Source organism: Ipomoea nil, unplaced genomic scaffold (genome assembly GCF_001879475.1).
Source record: "Ipomoea nil cultivar Tokyo-kokei standard unplaced genomic scaffold, Asagao_1.1 scaffold2403, whole genome shotgun sequence".
In the NCBI taxonomy this organism is placed as follows: domain Eukaryota; kingdom Viridiplantae; phylum Streptophyta; class Magnoliopsida; order Solanales; family Convolvulaceae; genus Ipomoea; species Ipomoea nil.
In genome coordinates, this window is record NW_017618831.1 from 760,453 (window position 1) to 782,860 (window position 22,408).

General features: G+C 34.3%; 2 protein-coding genes across 2 annotated transcripts; both read left to right on the forward strand.

The window, feature by feature from the left end:
• The first annotated feature begins 986 nt into the window (after nucleotides 1-986).
• LOC109152220 (LRR receptor-like serine/threonine-protein kinase EFR) lies at nucleotides 987-3,715 on the forward strand. The gene is made up of 3 exons (XM_019299808.1): nucleotides 987-1,006; nucleotides 1,187-3,335; nucleotides 3,460-3,715. The coding sequence occupies exons 1-3, from the start codon at nucleotides 987-989 to the stop codon at nucleotides 3,556-3,558; spliced, it is 2,268 nt and encodes a 755-aa protein (XP_019155353.1). The 3' UTR covers nucleotides 3,559-3,715.
• Nucleotides 3,716-11,774: 8,059 nt separating this feature from the next.
• LOC109152221 (probable LRR receptor-like serine/threonine-protein kinase At3g47570) lies at nucleotides 11,775-21,437 on the forward strand. The gene is made up of 4 exons (XM_019299809.1): nucleotides 11,775-11,794; nucleotides 11,975-14,094; nucleotides 20,237-20,728; nucleotides 20,905-21,437. The coding sequence occupies exons 1-4, from the start codon at nucleotides 11,775-11,777 to the stop codon at nucleotides 21,306-21,308; spliced, it is 3,036 nt and encodes a 1,011-aa protein (XP_019155354.1). The 3' UTR covers nucleotides 21,309-21,437.
• Nucleotides 21,438-22,408: the final 971 nt, after the last annotated feature.

Genomic DNA, 22,408 nt, shown 5'->3' on the forward strand with positions numbered 1-22,408 from the left:
TTACTTTTGTTTTCTTCTTTCCCCATTCTATACGTAGTATAATATATTTGTGTTGATAACTACTTTCTCAATTTACTGATGCGTAAATACTCAATATTACTCCATTGAGACTCAAACTCATGATTTCTTTTCTATGAAATTCCAATTCTATTTTCTTTCAAATATTTTCCGCAAACTAAACGGGACCTAAAAATTTTCTTAATTGTGTTTTTAGACATTCAATTCGCGTTCGCACACACATAATCTAATCTAGATCATTAAAAAATATTAGATGGATGCACACGATTTGTTCTCACGTTCTCACCTAAGCAAGTGTTCTCATATGATCCTATATATATATATATATATATATATATATATATATATATATATATATATATATATAAAGAGACTCAAATATAAAACTAAAAGGGAAAGCTAAAGTCGCACGTTGTATTTGCCACCGGTTTCCAACTACGTCAAAAAGCAGCTCATTAGAAATCCCAAAAGGTGATGATTGAGTCCATTTTGGCGGAACATCCCAATATGGCAATATCCCATCCTTCCTGCACTATATATATAAAATCTAATACTCCAAAAGAAAAGTGACACACCCATGGACCCATGGTGCAACTTGTTCATTTTTTTTAAAGAATCCAAAACCCACTAAATAAATGTAATTCGGACTAAATAAATGTAATTCGGGACCATCTTTGATTTTCAAAAAATTCAAAGCAAGCTGCATTTTAGATAAAGTCTGTCTTGTGACTATAACTGATCGATAAAGAAGCACAACGAGGTAAATCAGTTGAACTTTGTGATTAGCTAAGGAATCCGACTATCTAACCAGTTCAATTTTAAAAAAAGACAAATAGATAGATTTCACAAGCTAAGAAAGCCGAACTTTGTGATTAACAAGCCGACTATCCAACCAACTTTGTTGGAGTTGTGTCATTATGGTGCATATCTTGTTAGGCAACTTGCTATAAAAAGTTTTAATTAGTGTAATGGGGGAGAAGGTTGTCAGGCAAGTTGTAAGAAAATTTGAAGTCGTGAATGGTGGCGGAGTTTAGAGTATGTGTGTGTATATATCAACTCATTAGTAACTTAGTTTATCATAAGCTTTATGTATCCAAACCCAACACATTGAGTTGAAGAAGAAGATGAAACATCTTCTTTATTGCCTAGTATTTGTTATCCTCCCCAGTTTCACTGTATCTACAATTCTCCAGTTCTCAAATGAAACCGACAGAATTGCCCTTATAGATTTTAAACATCGGATTTTCGATGATTCCCATGGAGTATTACTTAACTCCTGGAATGATTCCCAACATCATTGTCACTGGCAAGGAGTGAGTTGCGGTCGCCAAAACCAACGAGTTGTGGCATTGAGGCTTGCTGATATGGGTTTGGTCGGAACCATATCTCCTCACATAGGAAACCTCACTTTCCTCAGACAACTGAATCTCAGTACCAATAAGCTGTCCGGCCAAATCCCAGGAGAGATTGGTCGTTTGTTTCGACTAAGATCTCTCGACCTGTCTGTCAACGCACTAACTGGAGAACTACTCGCGGCTAATCTTAGCAGTTGCTTACAACTCAGGGAAATCTTCCTTTACCTAAATGGCCTCCATGGGAAGCTCCCTGGCGAGCTAGCTAATTTGCAGAAGCTGCAAAGTCTCTCTCTTGATGCAAACCAATTGACAGGTGAAATCCCTCCATCTTTTGGGAATCTTTCATCCCTTTCAGGATTGGGAATGGAGTATAATCATCTGGAGGGGAACATTCCTGAAGAGATTACAAAGTGTCGCGGTTTGCTTTTGCTTTCACTGGGTGCTAACAATCTCACTGGTACACTATCTTCTGCTTTCTTCAATATGACTTCCATTATCAACTTTTCAATTACACAAAACTCGCTCCAAGGGACCATTCCAAGCACCATAGGAGACACCATGCCTAACTTGAGAGGTTTCTATTTTGGTATCAACAAATTTCATGGGACTATCCCCACTTCATTTCTCAATGCCTCTAAGCTTCAACTTCTTGAGTTATCACAAAACTATTTTGTAGGCAAAGTTCCAGACGATATTGGGAGGTTAAAAGATCTCCAGCGTTTGAACCTTCAATACAATTTTCTTGGTGGCAATGACTTGGCTTTCATAACCTCTCTTTCAAATTGTAGTGATTTAACACAATTTTCCATTGCTGGAAATAGATTTGTAGGCAAATTGCCAAACACCGTAGCTAACCTCTCGTCCAAACTCTCTTTTTTGAGTTTAGCGGGGAATAAGTTTTCTGGAACGATGCCAATAGGAATAAATAATCTAGCTAGCTTGATTGATTTAGAACTAGAAGATAACCATTTATCAGGTGTTATTCCTAGTGAGATAGGTGACTTAAAAAATCTACAAGTACTAGACTTGCAAAAAAACCAATTCTCTGGAAAAATACCACTTGTTCTTTTTAACATCACCTCTTTATCTTCTCTATTTATGGACCACAACAACTTAGATGGCTACCTACCTTCAAGTGTGGGAAACCTTTGGAATTTGAATGAATTGTACTTGTCACATAATAGACTCGATGGCGTCATTCTTGGAAAAATTTTTGATTTGCCATCTTTGTCTAAGTACCTTGACCTCTCTAGTAATTCATTCACTGGCCTGTTATCTCCTGATGTGGGCAAATTGAAGAAACTGAATACCTTAAACATCTCTAGAAACAAATTATCGGGCAAAATTCCAGAAACAATAGGGGATTGTTTGAGCCTTGAATATCTTGATATGCATGCCAATCACTTTGAAGGAAAAATCCCACCTTCTATGGTTTCCCTAAAAGGCATTAGGCATTTAGATTTCTCAAACAACAAGTTGACAGGAGAGATACCAAGAGAACTCCAAGACCTCTCTTTCTTGCAATATTTGAATCTTTCTTTCAATGATCTGGAAGGTGAGGTGCCAACAAATGGAATTTTTGCTAAGGCAAACCATGTATCATTGGTTGGAAACAAAAAACTTTGTGGTGGTATACCTGAGCTAAAGCTGCCTCCATGTCATGTGAAGAAAACAAAACACAAAAATCATTTAAAGCTTATGATTGTTATCTTCACATGTATCTGCTCGGCTCTGGTGTTTGCATCATTCATTGCTATTCTAACATTGTGTTGGAGGAAGCAAAAAAGGATGGAGTCAGCTAAGCCATCCAAAGTTGAAAAGCTTTACAAAATACCTTATAGAGACCTGCATCAAGCTACTGATGGTTTCTCTGAGACAAATTTGATCGGTTCGGGAAGTTTTGGCTCTGTTTACAAAGGAAGATTTGAGCAAGGTGGAGGAGAACAAACAATTGCGGTGAAGGTACTTGACCTTTTAAAAAATGGAGCTTCAAAGAGCTTTCTTGCAGAATGTAAAGTGTTGAGGAACATACGCCATCGAAATCTTGTTCCAATTTTAACTTGCTGCTCGAGTTGTGATTTTGCAGGTAATGAATTCAAAGCTTTGGTTTATGAGTTCATGGAAAATGGGGATTTGGATATGTGGTTGCATACACATTCATCTAATGCAAGGACAACCGTTCTAAGTGTTCTTCAAAGGTTAAACATTGCAATTGATGTAGCTTCTGCATTGCATTATCTCCATGATGATTGTGAGCCGACGGTTATTCATTGTGATCTAAAGCCAAGTAACATTCTGCTTGACAAAGACTTAACTGCTCATGTTGGAGACTTTGGTATATCAAGACTGTTAGATAATAATATTAAGACTAACACAAACTGTAGTAAACGAGTAATCTGCCTCGTTACAGCGGAAGCTTTAGGATCGCCCAAATATCCCCAGCCATAGCCGTTGGTATTGCCACGAGATGGTAAACCTGCAGAATAAAGGTTAGTGTCGTTTTGTCTACCACTTCTCTCCCGAATACGTGATGGTGCGTGTCCTGAACACGGGAGCTGTGGGAGGACTATTTTGCTTAGAAGCCTACATGCCATCAACATAGGCAGATATTCAGTTAAAGCTTAACTGAATATCCTGAGTTGCATAACAGATTAAGTCACTAATTGACTCAATCTCCTACTTGCACCACAACCACCCAATAATACAATATATTATAATATATTGTATTTAGGAAAAATACTTACATTCTCCCACTTGGTGCAAGTACTGGCACAACCTTCATTAAAGAACAAAATACAAGAACCATAGTAATACGTCATCTACTAATCAAGTGAGTAGTATCTACTATGATCACATGCATTTAAATTCTCCAACTTAGGTTCTTTATGAACAAACCCAACGTTTATTCTTAGTCCCTTAATGGATGTTTCTCAAAATATATTATGTGCACAACTGAAGGAAGAAACCATCCAAATTCACTGTATGATCTCCAAAATCTTAGAAGCATGCCTTAAGTAGAGATCTCTTAATATTAGCATAATGCTAACTATATTCTATGACTTGTTTATAAGTTAATATAAACACTACCTCTAACGGCTAAGAGCTTGGAGTTGACACGTCTGTCACTCCCACTCATTAAGATAGCCCAAAAGATAGTCAAGTCACAGAAACATTCCAATGACATAAACCATAAGGTCTAAGTCAATAATTTGGAATCTTAAACATACACCAACTTCCCAAATAATCTCAAGGTCCCCCTCGAAATTAATTGAACATTACGAGTCTTACTTATAGGTCTTGCAAAATTGTTTTGAGCCTTACAAACCAAAAATGGCCCAGGATCAATTTTGAAGAAACTAAAGACTCTGTTAATTGCTAAAGAATTTATTAATTGGCAGTGCACCACAAGTTAAATATTTTCGTTCTAATAAATTCATTAATATTGTTACAACATTTTCATAAATATGTTGTACAACCAGACGTTCAATGAAATGAACTTATGAATTATAAGAACAAAAGACAAAATTAATACTTGTGGAAACTTTTGGACTTATTGCTAGACGCACAATCCAATTTGGAATGTATGAAAACAACTAAATCCATCAACTTTAGTGGAGTATTTTAATGATCTTTTTCTAAATGATCACTCCCACTGATTAAGATATTCTTTAGCCAAATTAATGATATAACACTCATAATTGATTTGACCAACTAAATAATGAAGATATAATTCTCCACCATTAGTTGGGCACACTAAATAATCAATATTTGGTTCCAATTATAGTCCAACTAAATGAATGATTAATGAGGACATGATTCTCCACCATAGTTGGACATACTAAAATAATAAAATACGCCTTCCAAAACCAAGTTGGAATTCGGCTCAGAAGATATATTTTATTATTGGAATCCAAAAGAAGTATATCATACCACGCAACTTACTATAGTTAATCCAAATAACCAAGTAAGCTTCGTGAAAAATAATTAATAAAAGGTGTATCTAAATTTTGGAAAGTGACTAAATACATGTTTTGCCAATGCAAACCATGAAACTTAGAATTATAATTGAACTGAATTTATAAATTCTAAGAAATTAGGATAAATTTATTATCTAATGGGTTGATGAATTTATTGACATAAAACTTGCATGTGGGCTAAAGTTTTAATTCTATTAAATTCAATTAACCACTTATGATAGTATTTTATCTCAATTACTAAATAGTCAGAAGAATCTAGTGACATAAAACTTGCCTGTGGGCTAAAATTTTACTCAATAAGATCTAACTGAAATTTTATGATGAAACAATTATCAAATGAGTTGAAGAATCAAGTGACATAAAACTTGCCTATGGGCTGAAGTTTTAATTCAATTAGATTCATTACAACCATTATGACAAAAAACTTAAGAGATCATGTTCCTTATCTTAATCCCTGTGGGCAAATTAAGATATATGACCTAAAGTTTACATCATAAAATTAAGCTTCATGATAGAGATGAGAATTATTCATAAAGTAAATAAAATTCTTTATTCATATCATCACTGATAAAACTACTAAACTACATTCCGATACATAATTGCCTGTGGGCTAAATTATGATCATAGTTCAGTATTTCATCCTAATTAATCATACAAATATAACGAAATTGCCTGTGGGCTAAATTCCATCATATTACATACAATTAATCACAATTGATATGTCTAAAACTTTATGTGACCCTAACAACTCAATATATAATTTTAACTGATTAAGGATGCTGTGGCTACTCCCCAACTAATTAAAATTATAGGATCACTAGGCATTTATCATTGCCATCTTTATGTGATTTGAACTTTAGACAATTTTTAGTAAATTAAAGATGCTGTGGCTACTCTTTAATTAATCTAGAAATTGTAATCACTTGGCAAAAGGGAAATTTAAAGCCTAACAAACAAATTAAACCAACACATGATAGACAATTATTAGGTATACTCCCAGGAAAGTTGGTCAAGACGAAGCTCGGTTAAATACCAACTCCTTAGACAGAGTAGCGTCGCAAGGGGACTAGTAGCAACAAGGCTTTTAAGCCAGGGCCATAGAACTAGTATTCCTCCCCAAGAAACTTCCCTAAGTCATGTGTTCTCATGTTTGAAGTAAAACCGTTTGGGAGATCTATAAGATTGTAGATTCACCTATGGATAAGGCTTTAAATTGATGAACTAAATTGACAGACTAAACGTGCATAAATTCAGGCACTACCGCAACTAAAGTTTTATGCATAGGTCCAACTTAATAAGGAACTAATATAATTCCATCCTAAAGTATGCATTTCTAAAGGCATAATAAAATTGCATAATTAAAAAAAACAGAATATTATGCAGTGGACAAGTATGCATAAAATCAAACATTAAACTCATATATTCTAAATAAATTGCATAAACCAAAACAATTTTAAATATGAGCAATAACCTCAAAGTATACAATTAATATTCAAAACTAGTATGATTTCTAACCAAAAGAAATTCAAAATTTGAATAATAATATAATAGATGTATACTTTGAAAGGTTAAAAACTATAAGCCCACGTGGAAAAGTTTTAATTGCATAAAATCAACTTTGTGAGAAACAGGCTAAATTCACAAATATCAAGCCATAGTATATGTTTTATTCGTAAATAAAATCTCACAAATCTAACGGCATAATTAAACTTAATATTATGCACTTAATGTGATTAAAAGCATAAAACAATTTAAAGAGTATGAAAAACACTAAATGTGTATTCAATTATTCATACTTAACTAAATGTGGGCAATGACATCTAAAATCATAATTCAAATACTAAATAAATTGCCAAGAAAACATGTTTTTCCAAAATCTGAATTGATTAAAGAAATCACTCTCCAAAACTCAATTAATAATATTATTAATGGCAAAAAATCGCAAATAAACCAAAAAAGCAATAAATAGCCATAATAATAGTATTATGTTAATTTGGAGACTAAATATGAAAAAACAATAGTTAAAACTGTTAAACTTTAAAACATTTTTGGATATAACTTTAAAATGTAATAAAACTTAAGTCCGAAAATAAATGTCACATAAATCAATTTGGAAACAATTCATGACTTAATACCATAAAAATAATGTTATCATTAATTAAAATATTAATAGTAATAAGGACCATTATAATCACTATGAACATTTTAATAATGACAAACATGGTAATACATATCTTAATGTTTCCATATTCTTAAGGATAAAATGTGACTAGTTCAAAATGGTTAACAGCTATAACAGTAGTTACCAATAACAATAAACTGTAATTAATGATTTGCGTACCTTAATGATGCAAACTGCATCTATCAATAGCACTAACAGCGATTGCGAAGAAAAACCTCCAAAATCTCCCATCTTCACGGAGTGTTTAATTGAATCGCCCAATGGTACGCAACAGTTTATTGGTAAGAAAATGAAGTGACATGGGTAATCTTACCAATGTACCAAATATAGTAGATTACCATGAATTAATAATTATTATGAAAGATAATAAATGAGATTAGCCCCTAAACTTAATAACATTAATTAATAATATAAATTAATAATAATTACAATAAATGTAAAATTGTAATTAAGGGATGCTAAATACTAATCTCAATTTACCACATAATAATTAATCAAGACTGTATTGAGTCGGAGATTAAAATTAAGGTATAACCAAATTACCAAAAAAATGTAAAGACAACATAACTATGTACATTGCTTACCATTAAGAAAACAGAATATTATTGTTAAGGCCCTTAAAACTATTAATAGATTAAAACATAATCAGCTTAAACAATAGTTATAATTCTTAATGGCCAAGACAATAATTATAATTCTTAATGACTTCAAATGGTAATTGTAATCCTTAAACCCTTAATGACTCAAAATCACGCAATGATAATAATTATAGCACAAATTGCTTAAGTCAGGCCCATAAACCTTAATGTCCCAAGTTAATTATAACATGAATGATAAATGTTCTAATATGGAAATAGATCCAAACATTATATTATCACCAACAATAAATACCGTTAACAAAATACGGTAGTTAGTAATAATTGAAACTAAATAAACATGTTATAATCAAAAATAAAAAGAATGTGCTACAATTATTATTAAAATATCAATCAAATAATAGTAGGATCCATACTGACCAAGATAGATCCTAAATAGCTTGTTCAAAATAGGTTTTAAAGTCCCAAGTAAAAAATTAGGACTAAAATATGCTCAAAATTAAATGAGAAACCAAACAAGCTCTCTTAATAGGTTATAATGTCCAAAATTAACCTAAGGATCCAAAATTGAACGATATTTAACATAAAATCTATGAGTTAATAATATGCTATATCCAACCTTAATATATGCTTTTCTAAATGTACAATTATAATAAAATAATTTAAAAAATATACAGAGCATGTTTGGATTTTGCAAATTAATATATTATTAACTCATAAATACTAAATAAATTGCAATAATTCAAGCAATTTAATATGCACATTAATATTAAATTAAAATTCAAGTAGCAAATTCAATACTTAATATTTGCTCAAAATTGAATAACAATTTAATTGTGAATATAACGCCAAAATTGAGAGAAAACTAAAAGGCATTAATATAACTTTCAATTGTGACATGAATTACTGTAATTGAACTAATAGCGGCAACAATTCAATCACAAATAATGTCACAATTAATCTCAATTTGAAAATTTTAATGCCAAAATTAAAGAATAACTAAAGGGCATTATTATTTCAAAACAAGCAATTACCATATAATTTACCATTTGTCAAAAATAATTTACAATATTAATTAAGGTAAATATTAATATGGCAATATTAAATCCTAATATAATTACCATTTACCAAAATTAATATGTAATTATTAAATATAAAGCAAATATTAAATATGGTAAATAAAAGCAATTTCTCCTTAAATGAAGGCCTACCAGGAAGAGGAAGTTTCCAACTCTGTTCCGTCATCTTCCAAAGAATCGCCGGGAAACCAGCGATAATGCCGGCGCAGAATTAGTGAAGAAGCAGCGTAGAGAGGAGACCAATCGTCGCTGGACGGAGGAAGACAGAGTAGCGACGGTCTCCAGGAAGCCAGCCCGCCTCCGTTACCAGGGACTCAGCCTCGTCGCCGCCACCCACCGCCGGCTGAATTTGCAGTGGCGAAGATGAAAGCTTCTTCCCCTTTTCCACTGTAGCACCGGTGAAGAAGAAACAGCAACGGCTAGACCGGGATGCATCCATGGATGACGCCACCATGGTAGCCAGTGCCTCCCTCCGTCGCCAGCCAGAACCACAACGCCCCATGGCGCCGTCCATCCAGCGGCGAAGCTCACAGCGGAGGATCGGAAAATACCGACAGCCCTAACGTCAGCAGTACCCTCCGTCGGAGTCGTTGCCGTCACCCATGAACCAGTCTTCACCGTTCTTCTACTTGCGAAACAAGAGCAGGGCCGCCGCCGCCTTTCCTCGTCTCCCACCTGCTGCAAGATTGAAAGCGTTCTTCGCGTCGCTGGAGCGCGCTGCTCATAAACTCGCATCGCCACTGATCACGAGGACGACGCCAATGACCAATGCCTGACATCGCCCAGCTCGTCGTCGATGGAGATCGCCGGAAAATCCGGAACACCTGCGATATGGTCTCGTTACATGCGACGGAAAACAGAGACCAAAAATGGGGAACAACAAAAAAAATCCGGCGATGTTTAGTTCCCAAAAAACAACAATTTTTATATCCAAAAGGAAATTAATTATTCTTAATGCACATAATTAAATCCCAAGCCGAACAAAATTTCGAAAAACAACATATACCAAAAATCAATGTATACGACAATAGTTTCGATGAAAAACAGATTTTTGTATTCAATAATACAAACAACTAGGCAGAGATTTTTAGGGCTCTGATACCAAATGTTAGATAATAATATTAAGACTAACACAAACTGTAGTAAACGAGTAACCTGCCTCGTTACAGCGGAAGCTTTAGGATCGCCCAAATATCCCCAGCCATAGCCGTTGGTATTGCCACGAGATGGTAAACCTGCAGAATAAAGGTTAGTGTCGTTTTGTCTACCACTTCTCTCCCGAATACGTGATGGTGCGTGTCCTGAACACGGGAGCTGTGGGAGGACTATTTTGCTTAGAAGCCTACATGCCATCAACATAGGCAGATATTCAGTTAAAGCTTAACTGAATATCCTGAGTTGCATAACAGATTAAGTCACTAATTGACTCAATCTCCTACTTGCACCACAACCACCCAATAATACAATATATTATAATATATTGTATTTAGGAAAAATACTTACAAAGACTTTATTCGCGAGATCCAATTGGTGAACAAAGTACTACCATTGGATTAAAGGGGTCAATTGGTTATGTTCCACCAGGTAAGAATATTAACATCATAAAATTTTACCATGATTTCTTTTCTATGAAATTCCAATTCTATTTTCTTTCAAATATTTTCCGCAAACTAAACGGGACCTAAAAATTTTCTTAATTGTGTTTTTAGACATTCAATTCGCGTTCGCACACACATAATCTAATCTAGATCATTAAAAAATATTAGATGGATGCACACGATTTGTTCTCATGTTCTCACCTATGCAAGTGTTCTGATCCTATATATATATATATATATATATATATATATATATAAAGAGACTCAGATATAAAACTAAAAGGGAAAGCTAAAGTCGCACGTTGTATTTGCCACCGGTTTCCAACTACGTCAAAAAGCAGCTCATTAGAAATCCCAAAAGGTGATGATTGAGTCCATTTTGGCGTAACATCCCAATATGGCAATATCCCATCCTTCCTGCACTATATATATAAAATCTAATACTCCAAAAGAAAAGTGACACACCCATGGACCCATGGTGCAACTTGTTCATTTTTTTTTAAAGAATCCAAAACCCACTAAATAAATGTAATTCGGACTAAATAAATGTAATTCGGGACCATCTTTGATTTTCAAAAAATTCAAAGCAAGCTGCATTTTAGATAAAGTCTGTCTACCAGGACTATGTGGTCTAATGGTACCCGGGTTGGACTTCCATTTGGAAGATTATGAGTTCGAGCCTCAGTGGAGGCGTTATTGGTTCTTTAAAAAGATAAAGTCTGTCTTGTGACTATAGCTGATCGATAAAGAAGCACAATGAGGTAAATCAGTCGAACTTTGTGATTAGCTAAGGAATCCGACTATCTAACCAGTTCAATTTTAAAAAAAGACAAATAGATAGATTTCACAAACTAAGAAAGCCGAACTTTGTGATTAACAAGCCAACTATCCAACCAACTTTGTTGGAGTTGTGTCATTATGGTGCATATCTTGTTAGGCAACTTGCTATAAAAAGTTTTAATTAGTGTAATGGGCGAGAAGGTTGTCAGGCAAGTTGTAAGAAAATTTGAAGTCGTGAATGGTGGCGGAGTTTAGAGTATGTGTGTGTATATATCAACTCATTAGTAACTTAGTTTATCATAAGCTTTATGTATCCAAACCCAACACATTGAGTTGAAGAAGAAGATGAAACATCTTCTTTATTGCCTAGTATTTGTTATCCTCCCCAGTTTCACTGTATCTACAATTCTCCAGTTCTCAAATGAAACCGACAGAATTGCCCTTATAGATTTTAAACATCGGATTTTCGATGATTCCCATGGAGTATTACTTAACTCCTGGAATGATTCCCAACATCATTGTCACTGGCAAGGAGTGAGTTGCGGTCGCCAAAACCAACGAGTTGTGGCATTGAGGCTTGCTGATATGGGTTTGGTCGGAACCATATCTCCTCACATAGGAAACCTCACTTTCCTCAGACAACTGAATCTCAGTACCAATAAGCTGTCCGGCCAAATCCCAGGAGAGATTGGTCGTTTGTTTCGACTAAGATCTCTCGACCTGTCTGTCAACGCACTAACTGGAGAACTACTCGCGGCTAATCTTAGCAGTTGCTTACAACTCAGGGAAATCTTCCTTTACCTAAATGGCCTCCATGGGAAGCTCCCTGGCGAGCTAGCTAATTTGCAGAAGCTGCAAAGTCTCTCTCTTGATGCAAACCAATTGACAGGTGAAATCCCTCCATCTTTTGGGAATCTTTCATCCCTTTCAGGATTGGGAATGGAGTATAATCATCTGGAGGGGAACATTCCTGAAGAGATTACAAAGTGTCGCGGTTTGCTTTTGCTTTCACTGGGTGCCAACAATCTCACTGGTACACTATCTTCTACTTTCTTCAATATGACTTCCATTATCAACTTTTCAATTACACAAAACTCGCTCCAAGGGACCATTCCAAGCACCATAGGAGACACCATGCCTAACTTGAGAGGTTTCTATTTTGGTATCAACAAATTTCATGGGACTATCCCCACTTCATTTCTCAATGCCTCTAAGCTTCAACTTCTTGAGTTATCACAAAACTATTTTGTAGGCAAAGTTCCAGACGATATTGGGAGGTTAAAAGATCTCCAGCGTTTGAACCTTCAATACAATTTTCTTGGTGGCAATGACTTGGCTTTCATAACCTCTCTTTCAAATTGTAGTGATTTAACACAATTTTCCATTGCTGGAAATAGATTTGTAGGCAAATTGCCAAACACCGTAGCTAACCTCTCGTCCAAACTCTCTTTTTTGAGTTTAGCGGGGAATAAGTTTTCTGGAACGATGCCAATAGGAATAAATAATCTAGCTAGCTTGATTGATTTAGAACTAGAAGATAACCATTTATCAGGTGTTATTCCTAGTGAGATAGGTGACTTAAAAAATCTACAAGTACTAGACTTGCAAAAAAACCAGTTCTCTGGAAAAATACCACTTGTTCTTTTTAACATCACCTCTTTATCTTCTCTATTTATGGACCACAACAACTTAGATGGCTACCTACCTTCAAGTGTGGGAAACCTTTGGAATTTGAATGAATTGTACTTGTCACATAATAGACTCGATGGCGTCATTCCTGGAAAAATTTTTGATTTGCCATCTTTGTCTAAGTACCTTGACCTCTCTAGTAATTCATTCACTGGCCTGTTATCTCCTGATGTGGGCAAATTGAAGAAACTGAATACCTTAAACATCTCTAGAAATAAATTATCGGGCAAAATTCCAGAAACAATAGGGGATTGTTTGAGCCTTGAATATCTTGATATGCATGCCAATCACTTTGAAGGAAAAATTCCACCTTCTATGGTTTCCCTAAAAGGCATTAGGCATTTAGATTTCTCAAACAACAAGTTGACAGGAGAGATACCAAGAGAACTCCAAGACCTCTCTTTCTTGCAATATTTGAATCTTTCTTTCAATGATCTGGAAGGTGAGGTGCCAACAAATGGAATTTTTGCTAAGGCAAACCATGTATCATTGGTTGGAAACAAAAAACTTTGTGGTGGTATACCTGAGCTAAAGCTGCCTCCATGTCATGTGAAGAAAACAAAACACAAAAATCATTTAAAGCTTATGATTGTTATCTTCACATGTATCTGCTCGGCTCTGGTGTTTGCATCATTCATTGCTATTCTAACATTGTGTTGGAGGAAGCAAAAAAGGATGGAGTCAGCTAAGCCATCCAAAGTTGAAAAGCTTTACAAAATACCTTATAGAGACCTGCATCAAGCTACTGATGGTTTCTCTGAGACAAATTTGATCGGTTCGGGAAGTTTTGGCTCTGTTTACAAAGGAAGATTTGAGCAAGGTGGAGGAGAACAAACGATTGCGGTGAAAGTACTTGACCTTTTAAAAAATGGAGCTTCAAAGAGCTTTCTTGCAGAGTGTAGAGTGTTGAGGAACATACGCCATCGAAATCTTGTTCCAATTTTGACTTGCTGCTCGAGTTGTGATTTTGCAGGTAATGAATTCAAAACTTTGGTTTATGAGTTCATGGAAAATGGGGATTTGGATATGTGGTTGCATACACATTCATCTAATGCAAGGACAACCGTTCTAAGTGTTCTTCAAAGGTTAAACATTGCAATTGATGTAGCTTCTGCATTGCATTATCTCTATGATGATTGTGAGCCGACGGTTATTCATTGTGATCTAAAACCAAGTAACATTCTGCTTGACAAAGACTTAACTGCTCATGTTGGAGACTTTGGTATATCAAGACTTTATTCGCGAGATCCAATTGGTGAACAAAGTACTACCATTGGATTAAAGGGGTCAATTGGTTATGTTCCACCAGGTAAGAATATTGTCATCATAAAATTTTACCACTTGTTTCCATAACTAGCTAGCTTAAGAGAAAAAGTCATATTCATATATAATATCTTATGTTGAAGAAGTTCTTTTCCAAAAATTAAAATGCTCTATTAATTTTTGTTCACTTGCTCTGTTTGTTTTCACAAATAATTTTGATTTAGAGTACGGGATAGGAGCAAAGGCATCAGCTTTTGGAGATGTATATAGCTTTGGAATCCTTTTGTTAGAAATGTTCACAGCTAAAACACCCACAAATGCTTTATTCATGAATGGTGAATGTAAGAGTCTCTATGAGTATGTTGAGGCAGCATTATTGGAGCAAGTGACGAAAATTGTTGACCCATTGCTTCTAGCATGCCTAGAAAGCAACCTTGGAATAAGACAAAATGAAGAGTTGGAGAATCAGGACAATTTGGTGAAAATTGAAGAGAGCAAGGTGCATAACTTTTTCCTCTCCATCTTTAAAATTGGACTCACTTGTGCTTCAACATCACCAATGGATCGCATGCATATGAATGAAGTGAGCAGGGAATTACACAAGATAAAGAAGGCCTTCTTTGCATAAAATTAAACAAACATGTCTTGTGACATACAATATTTCCATGGGTGAACTAGCTAGTAATTAATAAAAGCTTGTTGTTTTTCAATTTGCGTAATATATGTTGCTCTAAATTTCTTTTGATGTAACCTTTTTCTTGGATTCTTCTTTTGTTCCATGGGGAACAAGCTGCAATATTTTCTATATATGTTCTTATATTAAGTGTTGTGATTTGATTTAAATTTTATATATGAATTCGAGTAGAATAATGTCTTGTTAAATTGACTTAACTCATCATTATCTGTCATTCCATGTATGCATATCGTTTTTTTTTTTTTTTTTTTTTTTTTTTTTTTTTTTTTTTATATTTATTATTTACAGGACAATGTAGAAAAATTGGTCTCAATAACAAGAAATAATTGTGGTTGTTAATTATTGGACATTAAACACCCTGATGATATATATATCAAGTGTTGTGTTTTCCTGACGAAGTATTTGTCGGGTATAATATCCATCATTCTTGTGTGGACCATGGTCTATACAGCTATATGGATTATACTATCAAATAATGTACATTCAAAACACAAATAATATACTTTTAATATATTAAAATTTTACATTATATTCAAGTAAAATATATTATTTAAGTATTGAATGTACATTATTTTGTATAATATATAGCCGGTCCGCATCTCCCTTTGTTTGAAGTAGCTTTAACAAAGTAGTTTTAATTTATTGAAGATGTTGCATGCTTTAGTTAGTAGCTTTCCATTTCCCCCTCGTCACGTTTGTTCTGGAAATTAACCCAAATTCTTTTCACATTTCCATTCAATTTACTTCCACTTTTAATTTATAAAGTAATTAATACATCGAAAATAAAGAAAAATATAAAAATAATTTGTAAGTGTACAAAAAAGGTACAATATAATGTTTAATTTATCAATAATCTAATTGGCAAATGTCGTAACATGTTTGGCCCAACTATGAAGTTGACCCATTCATGGAGACATGTAGTTAAATTATGTACATGTAATTAATATATTATGTATATCAGTTAATAGATTATGTATTTATAAATAAATTGAAAGTACATAATATGTTAACTATATGTATATAATTTATTAACTTCATAAAATGTACATAATATGTTAACGAAATGTACATAATATGTTAATTGCATATACATAATTTATTAACTAAATGTACATAATATGTTAACTGCAAATACATAATCTAAATGGCGTTTTGGACCATAGTCCACAATTCAAGATAGACCCTGGTCCATGGTATAACAATTGTTGAGACATTATTTCGAAAGACTATGTTAGCTATCAAGGATGTTACGACTTCCTTAAGATCCGATGTTAGTTACCAAATGATATATTTTTTTTTTAGTAAAAGGCGAAAGAATAGATCGTTCTGTGTTCATTACATGACTGCTTAGTTACCAAATGATATATGCACAGATAACAATTATGACTTTGTATAAATAGCTTGAATATTGTTCAACAAAGGTTTTGAAGGTTAAGTCTAACATCTCCTATTGAAACCTGACATTGATTATTTTACAAATATAAGAAAATACAATACATTTTTTTTACTAGTTATAACTTTTGACATAATAGTAAGTCAATGATCCAATCAACTTGATTAAGTTGCTCCAAGCTATGTATATGCTGAACTAGTGAACTTTATAGAACTTCGAATATTTAAGAAACACATCATGATAATGATAATGATAATAATCTAAAAACATAATAAATGTCAATACAAGTTATGTCCTTGATTTTTGTCCCTTTTTTATATGCTAATAAATATATACATTTTGCTTTAATTGTTGTACATTCATTTGCATTGGACAAAATCGCCCTTACACCGTTATAACACCGTTAGTTTTTAATATATCTATCAATCTTACCATACACCTACATCTATCATATCTTTTTCCTATTTTTAATTATCATTTTATTAAAATTATCATATAACAATTAATTTAATTATAAATTATATTTTAATTAAATATTTATATGAATGTTAAATTATATATGTGTATCATATATATATATATATATATATATATATATATATATATATATATATATTATTTGTGTATCCATATCAATATATCATATATGTGAGTCTTAGCATAGTATTATTTGTAAATTATTATTATATAAAAATATAATGTATTTATTTATTTTTTTGTTTTGATCACTATATTATTCAACAAATATGATAATTCAAAAGTATCATCACTTTAAGAAATTGTAAAACATAATTTTAACTAATTTTTAAAATTTTGTTACTTACAAATATTTTAATATTGGGCATTTACGATTGCTAGTAATAATAATAAATACAAAGTCTTAGTCGATCTTCTTGCTTTCTTACCTTAGCTTCCGTCCATCACGATTAGCCCCACCTCAAATTGCATTCATACCCATAATCAAACAGACAGGGAATATAATGAATGTCTAAATTAGTATAAAATTAATATAGAGCGTTAACCACCTTATTCCAGTCTTCCACTATGAGATTTATCTTTTTCCCTGGACAAGAAATTAAATGCTAAAATATATAAAAGTACTTCGTATGGGATTAACTCGTTTTCATAATCACAAAAAAAGTACTTTTACTGCAATTAATTAGTACTAAAGTATTATGGACTTGTTAAACACGTACGTATATATTAAAAAAATAATAATAATGGTTGACCGGAGTCTATTTTAATTAGCATGCATATGTATATAAATAAGCAGTGGCCACTGAGATTAACATATCATCACTCCATCTCTTATCTAAACCCATCTTCATATTGAGGTGATGAAGAAGATGAACCATGCAAAAAACATATCACTTTTTTCATCTTCATCTTCATCGTCTTCACTACTTTTGACTGTCCATCTTCTTCTGTTTTGCCTAATATGTTTTACCCAGATTCCCACTTCCACTACTGTATCAGCAGCATTAATTCTGGGCCAGTACTCAAATAATGAAACCGATAGAATTGCCCTCTTGGATTTGAAGCATCGGATTTCTGAGGATCCACTTAACTCATGGAATCACTCCCAGCATCATTGTCGCTGGCAAGGAGTGATTTGCGGTCGCCGCCACCAACGAGTTGTGGCATTGAGGCTTCCAGAGAAGGGGCTGGTGGGAACCATATCTCCTCACATTGGAAACCTCACTTTCCTCAGGGACATTGATCTTAGCAGGAATGGTTTGCATGGTGAAATTCCCAGTGAAATTGGCCGTTTGTTTCGACTAAGATTCTTAAGGCTATCTTTCAATGCACTTACTGGAGAACTAGCTGCAGTTAATCTTAGCAGCTGCTTGCAACTTCGGGCACTCAAATTGTCTATAAATCGCCTCCATGGGAAGCTCCCAACAGACCTACACCATTTGAAGAAGCTACAAGTTCTTCACATCATTAAAAATCAACTGAAAGGTGAAATTCCTCAGGCTTTTGGGAATTTATCATCACTCAACTATCTGGCTTTGGATGAAAATCATTTGGAGGGGAATATTCCGCATGAGATTACACAGTGTTGGAATCTAAATATCCTTTCACTTGGCATCAACAACTTCACTGGTACACTGTCTTCTGCTTTCTTCAATCTGACTTCACTCACAGTATTTTCAGTCCCAGAAAACTCACTTCAAGGGACTATCCCAAGCTACGCAGGAGACACCATGCCAAACTTGAAAGGAATCTATTTTGGTGGCAATAGATTCCATGGACCTCTCCCTATTTCATTTCCCAATGCCTCTCAGCTTCAAATTCTTGAGGTGTCACAAAACAATCTTGTAGGTAAAGTCCCTCATAATCTTGGAATGTTAAAACATCTTTTAAGGTTGAACTTAGAAATCAATCTCCTTGGTGGCAATGGTCCCCTTGATGACTTGGCTTTTCTACCATCTCTGTCCAATTGTAGTAACTTAGATATATTTTCTATCAGTGAAAATAGATTTGAAGGTAAATTGCCAAACACCATAGGTAACTTCTCATCCCAACTCTCTCAATTTGATGTATATCAAAATAGGATATCTGGGAGTGTGCCGGTGGGAATAAAAAATCTAGCTAACTTGATCTCTTTAGGTCTAGGAATAAACATTTTATCGGGTGATATTCCCAGCGAGATAGGTGAATTGCAAAAACTACAATTCTTGAGTTTACAACAAAACCGATTTTCTGGAGAAATACCACCTACTCTTTTTAACCTCACACGGCTAACTTATCTTTATATAGGTAATAATAATTTACATGGAAATATGCCTCAAAATGTGGGGAACCTTTGGGTGTTGAATGACTTGAACTTGGGGCATAACAAACTTGATGGCATCATTCCTCAACAAGTTTTCTATTTGTCATCCTTATCTGTGAAACTTGATCTTTCCCATAATTCTTTCACTGGCTCATTATCTCCTGATGTGGGCAAATTGAAAACATTATCTTACCTAGACATCTCAAGTAACAAGTTATCAGGCAAAATTCCAGAATCACTTGGCGATTGTTTGAGTCTTGAATATCTTTTTATCCAAGATAACCTCTTTGAAGGAAAAATCCCACCTTCTTTAGTTTCTCTAAAAAGCATTATTTATCTGGACATTTCGAACAACAAGTTGACTGGAGAGATACCCAGAGAATTTCAAAACCTCAGCTTCTTGCAATTTTTGAACCTTTCCTTCAATGACTTAGAGGGCGAGGTTCCCAAAGCGGGAGTGTTTGCCATGGCAACCAATATATCATTGCTGGGAAACAATAAACTCTGTGGTGGTGTACCTGAGTTAAAGCTACCTCCATGTCCTGTGAAGGAAAGAAAACATAGAAAGCATCCAAAGCTTATGGCTGTTGTAGTCTTCGCATGTGTCAGCCTGGCTCTAACTTTTGCATCATTCCTTGCTTTTCTAACACTGAATTATTGCAAGAAGAATGACAAAAGTAAGGAGTTCTTCTCTGATGAGCAGTCGACCAATGAAAAGCTTTCCAAGATCTCTTACTGTTATTTGCACCAAGCAACTGGAGGCTTCAATGAAACAAATTTGATTGGTTCTGGAAGTTTTGGCTTTGTTTACAAAGGAAGGTTGTTTAAGCAAGGTGGGGAACAAATAGTTGCAGTAAAGGTACTTGACCTCCTAAAGAATGGTGCTTCAAAGAGCTTTCTTGCAGAGTGTAAAGTGTTAAGGAACATACGCCATCGAAATCTTGTTCCTATTTTGACTTGTTGCTCAAGCTGCGATTTCATGGGTAATGAATTCAAAGCTTTAGTTTATGAGTTTATGGAAAATGGGGATCTCGATGCATGGTTGCATCCACATTCAGATGGTGAAAGGACAAATGTTTTGAGTGTTGTTCAAAGATTAAACATTACAATTGATGTTGCTTCGGCATTGGATTATCTCCACAATGATTGTGAACCCCCTGTTATTCATTGTGATCTAAAGCCCAGTAACATTCTTCTTGACAAAGACTTTACCGCTCATGTTGGAGATTTTGGGTTATCAAGGCTTTATTCACGTACAATTGGAGATTCACCAGGAAAGAGTAGTACGCTTGAATTAAAGGGGTCAATTGGCTACATTGCACCAGGTACTTAGAATATCATTAATTAAAAACTTAATCATTTTCAAGTTTGTCTTTTAATTATTGTTTTTATTTTTTATTTTAATAACTTTTGGTTATCAACTTTCAAAGTTGACTAGATTAGGTTCCATGGTTTTACTCTTACATTTGATCATTTTTTCTTGACAAATATTTGGATCAAGAATACGGGACGGGAGCAAATGCAACAACTTGTGGAGATGTATACAGTTATGGAATCTTTTTATTGGAAATACTCACTGGAAAGAGACCCACTTATGATTTTTCTAGTGACGGTTGTAGTAGCCTTTTTGAATACGTTGAGACAGCATTGCCAGATGAAGTGATGAAGATTGTAGACCCATTGCTTCTAGCATGCCAAGAAAGCAGCAATCATGGAATAAGAGGGAAAGAACAGTTGAAAAATCCTGGCAAGTTGGTGGAAATTGAAGAGAGAAAGATGGATGATTTCTTCATCTCCGTGTTCAAACTGGGGCTCTGTTGTGCTTCTAGATCACCAATGGATCGTGGAAACATTAAAGATGTCGCCAGAGAGTTACAGAAGATAAGAAATGCGTTCTTTGTTTGAGGGATGGGATGAACTTTGTTATATATGCTTTGTGTTTCAACTTTTATATTTTCATCTTGTGACAGGAACGTGTGCAATTAGCCTAATATGTACGTGTTCTTGTACATTTCAAGCTTTCATTACTTTAATTCAATAAACGTATGTTTTGGAATGTGTTAGATGAACGCACCATGGATAAAGTATTCAAGCTAAGCCTGATGATTTTCATTATTTGATCGATCTTTTGAAATAACTTGATGAGCACCATTGCAAATTTATTTTCAACTAATTATATTGCAGAACAGATTAATTTTTTTTGAATGCTACTGACTCTATTACGTTGTAGTATGTTGGTCTCGGTAGGGTCGAAAGAGAGTCTAGGGGGGTGAATAGACTCTACTTAAATTTTGAAAACAATTCCTTTCGGAAGTTATACGCAGCGGAAAAATGTGAGTTTGTTTTAAGTTAAACTTTGCACAATTTAGTTATGAGAAATCTTAGGGTTTTGTCAGTGTGAATGCAATGCCAAATAGATAGATAAACGAAAGTAAGGAGATAGTGAGAGAGAGATTTTTTTAGTGGTTCGGCTATTAACAAAGCCTACTCCGCTCTTCTTCCACAACTCGTGAAATGATTTGCACTATCACTCCTAGTACAAACTAAACAAGCTAGCTTCCTTGATCACTAAGCCGGACAGCTACTTGTGTAGGTTTTTCAACTCCTCGAGTTTACTCCGCCTCTATCAACGTCTTCTTCAGAGTTGAGGGTTGGAAAGAATTGATGTTGTTCTCCAACTCGTGAAATCTTGACTTGATGAGCTTGAATCTTTGATTATAAATTGCAAGATTTCCTTGTGTTGTGAAAGCTTGAAGTCTAGATGATCTCTTAAAAGAACCTTCACAACAACACACTGGTTTGAAAGCTTTTTGGATGGCACTTGTTAACAGAGCTTTTTTAGATGAAGATTGAGTGAAAAACCAGCTCCTTCTTCAGTGGTGAAGAGGGGTATTTAAAATTCTTCAACTTCTCGCTTTCTTGCCAGGGTCTGATAATCAAGTTCATCATTGAAAAGTTTTCTGAAGGCTCTAATTCCTTTATCTCGAGCTTTTTCTGCATATTTG